Raw genomic sequence first — 14,424 nt, 5'->3', positions numbered from 1 at the left:
ACCCCCCCCCCCCCCCACTCATCTCTTCTGCAGACTAAACAAGCCCAGTTCCCTCAGCCTCTCCTCGTAAGTCATGTGCCCCAGTCCCCTGATCATTTTTATTGCCCTCTGCTGGACTCTCCAATTTGTCCACATCCCTTCTGTGGCAGGGGGTCCAAAACTGGACGCAACACTCCAGATGCGGCCTCATCAATGCTGAATAGAGGGGAATAATCACTTCCCTCGATCTGCTGGCAATGCTCCTACTAATTGCAGCCCAATATGCCGTTAGCCTTCTTGGCAACAAGCGCACACTGCTGACTCATATCCAGCTTCTCATCCACTGTAATCCCCAGGTCCTTTTCTGCAGAACTGCTGCTTAGCCAGTTGGTTCCCAGCCTGTAGCGGTGCATGGGATTCTTCCTTCCTAAGTGCAGGACTCTGCACTTGATCTTGTTGATCATCATCAGATTTCTTTTGGCCCAATCCTCCAATTTGTCTAGGTGTCACTGGACCCTATCTCTACCCTCCAGCATCTCTCTCCCCACAGCTTTGTGTCATCTGCGAACTTGTTGACGGTGCAATCTATCCCATCCTCCAGATCATTAATAAAGATGTTGAACAAAACCGGCCCCAGGACTGACCCCTGGGGCACTCCACTTGATACCGGCTGCCAATTAGACATCGAGCCGTTGATCACTACCCGTTGAGCCTGACAATCTAGCCAGCTTTCTATCAACCTTATAGTCCATTCATCCATTCCATACTTTTTTAACTTGCTGGCAAGAATACTGTGGGAGACCGTATCAAAAGCTTTGCTAAAGTCAAGATATATCACGTCCACTGCTTTCCCCATATCCACGGAGCCAGTTATCTCATCATAGAAGGCAATCAGGTTGGTCAGATATGACTTGCCCTTGGTGAATCCATGTTGACTGTTCCTGATCACCTTCCTCTCTTCCAAGTGCTTCAAAATGGTTTCCTTGAGGATCTGCTTCATGATTTTTCCATGGACTGAGGTGAGGCTGACCAGACTGTAGTTCCCCAGGTTCTACTACTTCCCTTTTTAAAAGATGGACACTATATTTGCCTTTTTCCAATCGTCTGGGACCTCTCCTGATTGCCACGAGTTTTCAAAGATAATGGCTAATGGCTCTGCAATCACATCAGCCAATTCCCTCAGCACCCTCAGATACATTAGATCTGGACCCATGGACTTGTGCATGTCCAGCTTTTCTAAATAGTTCTTAACCCCTTGTTCTTAGGGCTGCTCACCTCCTCCCCATACTGTGTTGCCCAGGACAGCAGTGTTGGAGCTGATCTTGTCTGTGAAGACTGAGGCAAAAAAAAGCATTGAGTACTTCCACTTTTTCCACATAATCTGTCACTAGTTTGCCCCACCACCCCAGTTCATTAAGTGTCCCACACTTTTCCTGAACTTTTTCTTGTTGCTAACATACCTGTAGAAACCTTCTTGTTACCCTTCACATCCCTTGCAAGCTGCAACTCCAGTTGTGTTTTGGCCTTCCTGATTACACCCCTGCATGGTTGAGCAATATTTTTATACTCCTCCCTAGTCATCTGTCCAAGTTTCCACTTCTTGTAAGCTTCCTTTTTGTGTTTAAGCTCACCCAAGATTTCACTGTTAAGCCAAGCTGGTCGCCTACCATATTTGCTATAGACAATGACTTGTTTATACTGTTCTATATATAATCAGCGGTTCTCAAACTGTGAACAAGTTTGTTTTAATGGGGCCACCAGGGCCAACATTAGACTCACTGGAGCCCAGGGCAGAAAGCCAAACCCTGAGCCCCACCGCACGGAGCTGAAGCCAAAGCCTGTGTTAAGTGAGGTGAAACTTGGGGTATGCAAACAAATCAGACTCCTGAAAGGAGTACAGTAGCGGAAAGGTTGAGAACCACTGCATTATGTAAATACATGGTACGCCCACACCTAATGTACTGAGTGCAGTTCTGGTCACCTCATCTAAAAAAGATACATTAGAACTGGAAAAGGTGCAGAGAAGGGCAACAAAAATGATTCAGGGTATGGAACAGCTTCTATAGAAGGAGAGATTATAAAGACTGGGACTGTTCAGTTTAGAAGAGAGACAACTAAGGGAGGATGAGATGGTGGTCTATAAAACCACAAATGGCATGGAGAAAGTGAATAAGTGTTATTTACCCCTTCACATAATACCTGATGAAATTAACAGGCAGCAAGTTTGAAACAAACAAAAGGAAGTACTACTTCACACAACCTGTGGAACCATTGAATGTTGTGGGGCTAAAAGTATAACTGGATTAAAAAAAGAATTAGATACTTATCCTCCATGAATTTATAATCAATAGCTATTAGCCAAGATGGTCGGGGTGGAACTCCATGTTCTGGGTGTCCCTAAACCTCCAACTACAAGAAGCTGAGACTGGATGATAAGGGATGGATAACTTGAAATTACCCTGTTTTGTTCATTCCCTCTGAAGCATCGGGTACTAGCCACTGTTAGAGACAGGATATGGAGATAGATGGACCACAGGTGTGACCGAGTATGGCAGTTCTTATGTTCTTAAATTGTGTCATCATGAAATTTTCTGTTTTATTAACTCTTTCCTAATGGTTCCTAACATTGTTAGTTTTTTTGACTGCCGGTGCACATTGAGCAGATGTTTTCAGAGAACTATCCAGGATGACTCCAAGATCTTTTTCTTGAGTGGTAACAGCTAATTTATACCCCATCACTTTGTACACATAGGTGGGATTATTTTTATAGGTGCTCCGGGGCTGGAGCACCCACGAGAAAAATTAGTGGGTGCTCTGCACCCACCGGCAGCCAAGCTCCCCCCTCCTCACCTCCTTCTCCCTCCCACAGCGCACCATGTCCCCACTTCTTCCCCTCCCTCTCAGCGCTTCCCAACCCCCCGCCGTCTAACAGCTGTTTGGCGGCACTTAGGACTTTCCAAGAGGGAGGGGGAGAAGCAAGGATGCGGCACGCTCAGGAGAGGAGGCGGAGAAGAGGCAAGGCACAGGCGGGGATTTGGGGAAAGGGGGTGGGGCTGGGGACGTTGGGGAAGGGGTGGAATGGGGGTGGGGCTGGGTGGGAAAAGGCGGGGTGGGACGGGGACTTTGGGGAAGGGGTGGAATGGGGGTGGGGCTGGGGTGGTGCAGGGTCGGGAAGAGGCGGGGCCGGGGGGGGGTGGAGCACCCACCGGGCAGAGGGGAAGTCGTCCCCTATGGGTGAAGCCCTAGTCTAAGGACAGCCCCACCTGACGCAAAAAAATGCAACTGGGTCCCTTCCATTTCCCAATACAATGTCATGGAAGCAAGCTTCAGAACCATTGTTGGATGAGTGTACCATATGACACTGAAGCATCACCATATCAATAAGCAAAATAAGTAATTTACTGCCAGGGTATATCACTTTGGGCTTGTCCCATAAATAGAATGACTTCCCTGAATTAAGCTGGGTCTATGTGCGGGGTCATACCAGATATTGGCACATTCACACACTTTCTCCAGCCCAGTATTGCTGAATGTTGGGGCAACATATATGTGATCTGGCTGTGCTGCTTGCATCCTTTCCACTACAAACCCAGCTGCTGTAACTTCATATTTATCATCACAGGAGTATGATACATTCTGGTGATCATTTTTTATGGTGTTTCCAAGATAACACTTTGCGATTCTTAGGCATGTTTCAAACTCCAGCACCTTCCCCTTGTATCACTGAGACTTTTCCATGTGGGTTCTCAGTTCTGAGTTTTCCAAGGTTTTATACATTCTCCAATTCATCTTTCAACAAAAAAAGATGAATGTGAACTGAAACCAGACCATTTTGAGAAGAATCTCTCTGGCAAGGCTGAAGAACAAACTTTGGTTCTCAGCCAGTGGAAAGGCAGAAACCACGTTGGTCACTGCCAGCTATTAATAATCTTAGCTTGGAATTTTTCTGTAAGAATAGAAAAAACTGAAGCATCACATTCAAACCACAGAGGCAGAGCTGTCCCTGAATCTAGAAAGTGCAGACTAAACTAAGAGATCGTAAAGTAGTTGAGGATTTGTGAGAGAGTGACTTGATTGTTCCTACTGATGACTGGTTATATTCTGTCTGCTGGAATATATTGTGGCCAGAAAACCCATTAACCTTAATTAGTACAGATAATTATTTTAAAACAGAATCAATGTAGTTCTGAAGTTTCCAATATAAAGGCAAATGTTTACTGCTTAACTTGAGTACAAATATTACAGTTACAGAATTAAATGGTGCATTTCCCCCCACAACCATCCACTCTTACGGTAATATTCAGTTTCACTGAGAAAAACAAAGGCTGGATTTGGGGGATTTTAAGTATGGATTCAGCACCACAGAACCCTACTCTGCTGGGGCTTTGAGCCGTATAGGCTTAAGGGGCAGGACTGGTAGATCAGTAATTAAGACTATGGAAGAGAATGACCAGTGGACTGAAGAAGCCACAAGGCACTACTTCAACCTACAGCAGAATGGCTCCACTGCTGCTCCACACCTTGTGAGCAGAGGATTTCCTCCCACTGTCCATGGGGAGATTGCCAGTATACAACTTGGTCAACTGGGCTGTATTATGAGGTCAATTTTTTGGGCCATAATTAATGTTGAGAAAACAAATTAATTAACCAGCATTTTCTAGAAAGCTTCTAGGTATTCTAGAATATGCACTCACCATATGCTGTCATTGTCCCAACATAAGGTCCATCAACCACATTTCTATTTTCTTCTGCCAATGCTTTGATATATCTTTTGCTGAGATCCAATATTTGCTCACGAAGCACTGAACTGCTTTCATGTTGAGTTCGCTGTTGAATAGTAAAATGCAGAAGCATCATTCCCCAAATAAAGCCAAAAGTCACCAGAAAAAAGCCAAGTTTCTGAGAAGATAGTTTCCACGGAGTAAAGAATGCCATGGCTTCCCAACAGCTTCACAATCACTGCACGGGTTCTTAAAGCATGAAACCAAGGAGCAAATGCATGGTCCAGGTATGTAAAGATCACACAATGCAGGAATCAATCTCACTCTGGTGCATTAGTCAGTGTATTTCCTCCTTTCAGTTCCATTCTGCTGCTGCCAAAACAAAGAAAAAAAGGCACATGGTCACCATAAAGTACTAGAGTATCTCCAAGCTGTATTTTGTTTGTATTGTAACTTTTGGAAAATAGGAGTAGAAAACATGCTCTCTTTATACATTTTTAATTTGTTATACTTTACAATATGAATCAGAGCAGGAACAAGCTGGGAAAAGATTTGGAAAGAGAACAAGTATTAAAAAGTTAAATGTATGTTAACCAGCGTAGAACACCTTTGAAAATTTGGACCAAATTCAATTCTTTAAAAAGTTTCCAATCTGAATTTCAAGGTAAAGGTATTTTAGTGCAATGGGTGAATGAAGATCTTATCTTGCCAATATAGTGGATTTAAAACAATCCTACCATAATTCTTTTCTCAGAGAAGAAGTAATTTTAGCTGGCAGTGACAGTGCTATTCGTTTCTGGCAAGAAATAGGGCATATGGCTAGATAGGTAATCAGGAAAGTGGATTCTCTCAAGGGAAAAAGGAAAAAAGTGTTCTGCATTATTTAAGCAAATGCAAGCTCTCCTGGCTTACATTACAAGTATTCAGAGGATTGGAAGAATCTCTTATTGTTTTTGTGTGGCCTCAGTGCCGTGTGTCTCAGAGGAATAGCTTCACAGTTATTTCATAGCGAGTAAGAGTTCAATTAGCACATTTCTGTGCCACACTTATGAATATAAATATATTTCTGAACTGTCACACTACACCCTTTGTGTTTTAAAATGCTCTCACTGTTCTAATTTCAGCATATGCAATTTCAGCAAAGAGTTAGTATATGACTATCTAAAAATCAAGTAGTGGCTCCATTTTTGCATAATACTCAATAAAACCTAGCCAACACCCAATTTTTTGAACGTATTAGTTAATATTAAACAGAACAAGGAAAGCTTACTTAGGAAGTTTCAAGTCAGGTTTTTTAGCATAAAACACTGTAAAAAGGAGAAATACTAAAAGGAAATTGAGTGTAACCTCTAATTTAAAAAACACAGATTTAGTAAAGCATTATCCTTTTAACTTTATAATGTTCCCAGACAGGAATATAGAACACACAATGTTCTCTTTTTATTTTGTACTTGCACAGATAATGTAGATGTTGCCTATTTTAATAGAGTAACTATAGATATGCCTGCTAGCACTGCTGTACATACTTATGGGCACATCAAAAATTCTATCAGAAGCCTTGCTTTTGGTAGAATTAACCACTCCTTGGAGGAAAATGGCCACCTTGGGCCAGAATATAAGTGCAAAAAAGTCAATAAGTAAAAACACTCTGTGATTTTAAATCAAAGACATCCAAGACACTAACTCCCACAATGAACTGAAATTTCGTATAAAAGTTGTCAGCCCTACATTAATATGTTTTTAACCATTATAATTATATTATTTCTTCCCATAATTATACTGTGCTTCAAGACCGGGCAAGGTGAAACCAGAGTAAACAAAATGCATGGCATAAATGAGGTTGTGACATTGCGCTCCATATGATTTTATGAAAAGATGCTAATAAGTGAGAATATAATGTAACTGGAATATGCTTCATGCAAAAGGTCTCTTGTAAGGTATCATTACAAAGCTTATAATCTACTGAGTGTGGTCATCCTATTTGTATAAATGTATCATTCTTGTATCTGAAACTAGAAATATAAAATATAACTGAGATCCTATTGTAACTATGCAAAGTGTGGGCCATTAATGGTGGTTTGGGATCTTGATAAAAAGAAGGAGGAGTACATGTGGCACCTTAGAGACTAACAAATTTATTTGGGCATAAGCTTTCGTGGGCTGAGGAAGTGGGCTTTAGTTCACGAAAGCTTATGCCCAAATAAATTTGTTAGTCTCTAAGGTGCCACAAGTATTCCTCGTTCTTTTTGCTGATACAGACTAACACGGCTACCACTCTGAAACCTAGAATCTTGATGGCTCCCATCAAGTAGGACAATTGGTTGTAAATGGTTCTGTTTACTTGCAAGCCTTCCTGTGAGTCAGGCCAGGAAGAATTAAGGCTTGGGGTCTCACAGGACATGTGACCATGTCACCTGGTACTGGAATCCACCTTAAACCTGGTGCTTTTCCTTTTAGAAGGAGGGGTGGGCACCCAGAGAGACAAAAGATTCCCGCCGTCTGCCAAAGCTATATAAGGGGGTGGAACAGAACAAAGAGGGCTGCAGTCATGAGAAAACCCCTACCTACCACCTGAGCTGGAACAAGGACTGTACCAGGAGAAAGGATTGGGCCCAGACTAGAAAGGAGTCTAGTCTGTGAAAGAAGCTTATTGGAATATCTCTGAGGGTGAGATTTACCTGTATTCAGTTTCTTAAACGTATTAGGCTTAGACTTGCGTGTTTTGTTTTGCTTGGTAAGTTACTTTGTTCTGTCTGTTATTACTTGGAACCACTTAAATCCTACTTTTTATACTTAATAAAATCATTTTGCTTATTAATTAACCCAGAGTATGCAATTAATACCTGGGGGAGCAAACAGCTGTACATCTCTCTCTATTAGTGTTATAGAGGGGGGACAATTTATGAGTTTACCCAGTATAAGCTTTATACGGAGTAAACCGGATTTAATTTGGGGTTTGGATCTCATTGGGAGTGGGTGTCTGGGTGCTGGAGACAGGAACCCTTGCTAAGCCATTTTCAGTTAAGTCTGCAGCTTTGGGGGCGTGGTTCAGACCCTGGGTCTATGTTGCAGCAGATTAGCATATCTGGCTCAACGAGGCAGGGTTCTGAAGACCCAAGTTGGCAGGGAAGATGGGCTCAGAGGTAGTTTCAGCACGTCAGGTGACAGTCCCAAGGGGGTCTCTGAGACCGAACCCATCACAGAGGTGCTATAAGGTTTTTATTGATGTTCGTTTAGGGCAGAGGTTCCCAAACTATGGGGTGCAGCCCCGTGCGAGGGATGATAAGGTTTATCAGGGGCACAAAGACCTGATGGGGCCAGGCTGAAAGGCTGGAGTCAGGAGAGGGCTCTGTCCATCAGGGGAAGCAGACAGGGCTCTGTGCAGGTGGTCTCAGCTGCCAGGATCAGGCTCCCTGCATGCCGCATTCCCCCACTGTTGCAGCTGCCATCACCAGCAGTTATGTTCCTCTGATGGGGATGCTGGCAAAGACTCTGGGAGCGAGGAACAGAAGGCTATACCCCAAGAATACTGACACCCTTCCCCCACAAGACAGTGCCCCTTCCTGACCCTGACCCTTCAGTGCAGCTCCAGGGCACACAGCCCCATCTACTTGCCCTGCCAGACAGAGCCTGCACAGGGAAAGCAGACGTGGCCAAGCTCAAGCTCTAGATGGATAAAATTAACACTAACAACAAAAAAATCAATGTAAAAACGGCCATTTTCACAAAAAATGTTAACACTGTCAATTTTTGAATTTTTCTTGGACTTAAAACGAATACATGTAATAGACTGTTTCTTGCAGATTTGTGTATTGAATATGATCGGAAGAAAACTAATGCAATGGAATCCAGCGAAGATCATGAGCTGAACTGAAGTGTGCATAGCAAATTAGTTAACATTTTCATGAAAAAGATTACAGGGAAGAAAAGAAGACTACCCTATTCTCCCATCATCTTCCACACACCCAACCTCCTTCACATGACTAGGAACAAGATGAATGTTCCAGCTTCCACGGTCTAAGTAAAAGTAGCCATCCTGGACAACTACTCAATCATTTAGTCTACTAATTCTTAGTTTAGGAATTCTAATGTCTAGGAGCTTGATGAATACCCAGAATCCTGTAGCCAAGTGATCTTTAGTTTCATAGTACAATTGAGTATATGAGGATTTAAATACATGTATGAAGACAAGTTCTCTGCTCCAAAGAGCTTGAAATTTAGGGCCCTGATTCTGCAAAGACTTCAATAGGACTTCTCAGTGTGTGAAGCTCAGCATGTACATTGTCTTGCCAGGATAAGGGCCGAAACTGTCAACACACAAAGGCCAGAAGGGCACTTCAAAGTTCAGAAATCAGATATGCAGCATAAAACAGATTTTTGTGGTATTGTTTTGGTGGAGAGCCATGAAAGTAATTAAAACTGAACTCAATCACAGTTAAACACACAAACACACAATTTCTTCTTGTAAGCTACTTTGAATGGTTGCCTATGTACTTTGAGGTGTCTGGTGACCTTAGAGTCCCTCTTCATGCACAGTAACATGAGCTAAACAATCACCGGGTTTAAACAGGTTGGGACTGGTAGCACGATATTTTTAGTGAGGCCTCAAATCAGGAATTCTCTCCTCCACAGTTTAACAGAACCCGAATTAGTTGATTAGCATGCTTCAAAATCTATTTTCCCCAAAACTCATCATGTCTTCTTGAGTCTTGTTTGAGTGGGATGAGAGGGACTTTAGATAGTAGACATTGTTCCACATGTATTTTGTACATGTCTCTAGAGTAAGTGATAGGCAAAACAAAAGGAAAAAAAAAATCTGGTCTCTGATTTGGCTCACGGATGTGGGGATCCAACTACTTTAGATGGAACTGCACCACAACCTAAAATAGCAAATACTGCATTGAGTACTGTACAGAAGCAGATTTGATGTAAAAGCACTTGAGAATTGTAACCAAGCAGAATTATCTTTAGATAAGGTGTTGAAAATAGCTGATAGGCCAAACAAAGAAGAGCATATGAAAAACTGTATGTGAATACTCTGCTGGAAATAGCCAGGAATTTATGTTATTTATGTGTTCTAACAAAAAAAGAAGCTCTTTATTTAAGAGCAATTTGAAATGCATCTCTTTAAGCAAAAATGGTAAGTCACATCACCCCAACTAAAATCGACACTCAGGTTATACAAGTTTTTCATGTTTCTGAAATTATTTTCATAAAAAGAAGTTCATAATAATTGCAATACCACATACAATTTGGGTCAGAATCATCTTCAGTAATTAAGAAAATAGCCTCTTATAAGAGACTGCCAGTTTCTGATATTTCATGCCAGTAGGAGAAAAAAATTTAACACTTCTTTAAAAACCAACAACATGAAACAAGCAATGCTCTCTCCCCCCCACCCCAATTTTTTTTTTTTTTAATGAAACACACACAGTCCAGTTATAAAAGGCATAGTGGTCCCCTACTCGCTACACTGGAGTATTTGGTAAAAAGAACCCCACCACTTTATTTAGACTAAGGATACGTCTACACCATGGGTGCTACACGGCACAGCTTTGTCCCATAGCGTAGATGCTTCTTACATCAACGAAAGGGATTTTTCCATTGATGTAGGTAATCAACCTACCCAAGCAGCAGTAGCTAGGTTGACAGAAGAATTCTTCCGTCGGCCTAGCCATGTCTACACTGGGGTTTAGGTTGACTTACCTACAGTGCTAGGCGGTGTGAACTTTTCATACTCCAAGCAACGTAGCTACAATAATCTAAATGTTAAGAGTAGACCAGGGCTAAATTATTCACGGCAAAGACACTTTCTTCTATAAAGTGCCCTACAAACGTACAGCACTATTTCTATGTTAAATAATAAATGGCATACCTTACTCAGCATTCTAAGCCATCTAATTGACAGTGTAATGTACAAAGCTACAAAGAATATATCTACACAGCAAAAGCTGAGCACTAGTGTAGTGGCCTGAGCTAGCATGAGTAACAACAGCAGTTAAGACAGTGCAGTACAGATAGTGCAAGCCTGGCACAGACCCCATGTAGGGACAAGGCACTGTGCTACCGAGTCTGCTATTATTACCCGTGCTAGCTGGATTCAAGCTAGCTAGTGTAGGCTAGCCCATGAGTTTTTGCTGTGTAGATATACCCTCAAGTAGCAGTGAGATCTGTAGACCCAGACTGATTCAGTTTTTATATTGAAAAACGCATAGTAATTTAAATTCCTTGCTATCAAATATCCAAGGTTAAAAAAAATCCTTTGGTGCACTCTGATGTAGAGAGGTGGAAAAACCCTTTGCACTTAACATAAGAACGGCCATACTGGGTCAGACCAAAGGTCCATCAAGCCCAGTATCCTGTCCTCTGACAGTGGCCAATGACAGGTGCCCCAAAGGGAATGAACCGACAGGTTATCATCAAGTGATCCATGTCCTGTCACCCAATCCCAGCTTCTGATAAACAGAGGCTAGGGACACCATTCCTGCCCATCTCGGCTAATTTCCATTGATGAACCTATCTTCCATGAATCTATCTAGCTCCCTTCCACCGAAATATTGTAATAAATAATAATTCCGCATTAAAACCAAGGCTAAACTGATATTTATTCACTTCAGGGTTTCATGCCTCCCTATTTACATTAATCCTTATTTCTTTTTAAATAAAGTCTATATCCCACAGTCTGAAATATATGTCCATTCAGATTTTTTTTGATACTGTAAATTCAGTTAGAACTATTGTGTCATCTTTAACTCACTACTTTGCATACAAGTACACCACTGCTGATATGGACATTAGGTTAGACTAGTATGTGTGATTGTACAACACGTGTTGAGATGGTCAAGCAGAATGGGCTGTTTTGATTTGTTAAACAACACTGAGATAAGATTTAACAGCCAATATATCATGTAAATGTTAATTCTTGTTCTGCTACAAAGTTTTATAAAGATTGATTATACATACTATAGCATGTATCTTATTTTTAAAAAAAATCTGTTGCAGAAGAGTTACAGAAGTTTAGGATTTTTTTTTTTTAATCGCTTTATATTTTTGACATTTTCTTTTCAGTCTGTACTAATAAGAGGTCAGGTGATAACAGAAGTTTGAGACAGTGTTGCTCCAGTGTCTCAGTTCAAGGTATGGTTCAGTAGTTCTATGAATCAGTGATGGACTTATAATTATGGAGCGCTCAAAAGCAGCATACTTAGCGCACACAGCTCATAACTAATCAAATGTGTGCTCGCAAAATGACAGATTTAGGATCTCCATGCAAATATTTTCGAGAATCCAAGATCTTTTTTAAAAATGGAACACACTGCATTTCTCTGTTTGTATTGTTTCTGCAATACGCAGCAATACACTACAGTGTTATGGAGTCTGCAGTCCAACAGAGTGAAACCACCACCACCTCCATTCAGATGGATAGGCTACTAATGTGGAGGCCGGATTATGATTATTTAAATGCCAATCCTATCAAAAGCATTCCAAATACACCAGACACACATGCAGTAAAACTCCAGTGTGAGTGGACACATCTGGCATGACCCCAACATTCCATAGAAAAGTGATGCCAGGACTCATGCTCTATACATCAGCCGTGGACTAACCCATTTAAAGAGATGCATATGTGTGCGCTCATGTAAATCCTGAAGCTAACTGGGATAGGTAGCTCTAGTACTAGTGACACATGTAAGTAAGGGCAAAAATTCCAGCTAAAATATACACATATTAAACTTTACTAGTAATGCTAACTTACCTCACAGTAGATGGTGTGCTGCATATCAGACAGTGTTGGTATGTTCAGATCAACCCATCAAGAGCAAATTAATAGCAGGGTATCGCAGCATACATCCAACCTAGTTTTCACAGAGTTGGCTAGTCTCTATTCAGAAACAGCTCTAAGTCTCCGTTACAGTTTTTTCAATTAGTTTGTTCAGACTGATTTTCCCTTGCTTTCTTTAATTTCTTGTATGGCTTCAGACAATATGCAACATTTGTTTTCTTTCCCTCTCCTAGAGACTGATTCATCTCCCCTTCTTATAGACACAGCATTACTGGTGAGGTGGGTTACTGACTTGCTCTGTGTGGTCATTTTACACAGTTAATTAAATTTAAATAATGGAACTGTTAATGAAAGATGGACAAAAAAGGCAGTTCATTTTAGAATTATGTTCATCTGCCGTTTTTCTTCGAATGGAGATGACTACGTAGAAATCAACTGATAAAAACTAATGTATGAGCACAGAAAAACAGACATGAAGAAATGCTAGATCGGGGTAGGCAATCTATGGTACACGTGCCAAAGGCGGCACGTGAGCTGATTTTCAGTGGCACTCACACTACCCAGGTCCTGGCCACTGGTCCGGGGGGCTCTGCATTTTAATTTAATTTTAAATGAAGCTTCTTAAACATTTTAAAAACCTTATTTACTTTACATAGAACAATAGTTTAGTTATATATTATAGACTTATAGAAAGAGACTTTCTAAAACCGTTAAAATGTATTACTGGCATGCGAAACCTTAAATTAGAGTGAATAAATGAAGACTCGGCACACCACTTCTGAAAGGTTGCCGACCCCTGCGCTAGATTCTGAAAAAAGTTTCTACTTTATATGATCAACACATTATTTATTGTTGAACAGTTTGCAACACCACAGACCTTTTCCATACACAATATAGATGGTACCAAAATGTCTGATATTATATTTGAACAACTAATGGAAACTAGGGAATGGATTACAAAAGGCATGCATATACATGAACAAGATTTTTTTTTACTTGTTTTTCTGCAACAGTTTTTTACTTGCTATTCTGCAACTGTAACACCAGCATCTAAACCATCATGGTTCAAAAAGTATTTGCACATTGGTAAATTCTTTGGAATATCTCCTATTTGGGGGGACAGGTGCACAAAATTCTTAGTTTCTATTGGTTGCCTCCTGCTTGCTTCACACAGAAGGGAATGTCTATGCATCAGGCAATGATAGCAGCAACCAAGTCACAGAAAGATGCAAAATGGAACTTAATTATTAAGTGTTAATTATCAATCCTGTCTGTATTTTAATGCCTCAAACATATCATCCTCTTCCCATTTATCCACATGGTAATTTACAATGGTCAAAGAGAAGCCAAGTACCTAGTGTTTCCTGGACTAGAATATTTGTAGCCAACAGCCATCTGATGTGAGATCTATACAACAACAAATACAGCCAGATCCAAAGCTCACTGAAATCAGTGGGAAGGCTCCCACTGACTTCAGTGGACTTTGAATTAGCCCATAATGAACCTTTTAGCTACCTTAAAATGGTTTGATAAGTTTACATCTTAAAAATGCAATTTTAAATGATTCGCACTTTTCACATCTAAAGCAGACAATCTGATAAAATGCAAAACTCACCACAGCTAGCAAAAAGACAGATGCACTCTGGATAAAACAGTGTCTCTATGGCAAACACCAGTAAGCAAATGAAAGATATGCAGATAGCAACTTCCAGCTGTGTCAACCCATGCACCGCACCTACTGTCTTAGCCTGAAAGAGCCGCCCTGCAGATCACCTCAGAGAGAGAAAGGATATTTGAAAGCTATGTGATAATGAGTTAACCCCTTCAATAGCTTCTTTTACCCCAGTTATTAAAAGCACATTTCAGCAGGGCCGGCTCTGGCTTTTCCGCCGCCCCAGGCGGAAAAGCCTCCGGCCGCCCCCCCCACGGGGGGGGGCGGCC

The 14,424-nt window shown here is 41.3% G+C and overlaps 1 protein-coding gene across 1 annotated transcript in view; it reads right to left on the bottom strand.

The window, feature by feature from the left end:
- The window catches only part of MGAT5 (alpha-1,6-mannosylglycoprotein 6-beta-N-acetylglucosaminyltransferase), a 240,800-nt gene that overhangs the window by 150,620 nt on the left and 75,756 nt on the right, over window positions 1-14,424 (bottom strand). The window contains exon 4 of the mRNA XM_026647424.2: window positions 4,674-5,072. Coding sequence (XP_026503209.1) covers window positions 4,674-4,914 — 241 coding nt within the window. The 5' untranslated portion in view covers window positions 4,915-5,072. The remainder of the gene's footprint in view (window positions 1-4,673; window positions 5,073-14,424) is intronic.

This window comes from Terrapene carolina, unplaced genomic scaffold (assembly GCF_002925995.2).
Source record: "Terrapene carolina triunguis isolate 2854851 unplaced genomic scaffold, T_m_triunguis-2.0 Scaffold62, whole genome shotgun sequence".
In the NCBI taxonomy this organism is placed as follows: Eukaryota; Metazoa; Chordata; order Testudines; family Emydidae; genus Terrapene; species Terrapene triunguis.
The sequence above is the reverse complement of the archived record's forward strand: the minus strand, read 5'-3'. Positions and strand labels throughout refer to the sequence as shown.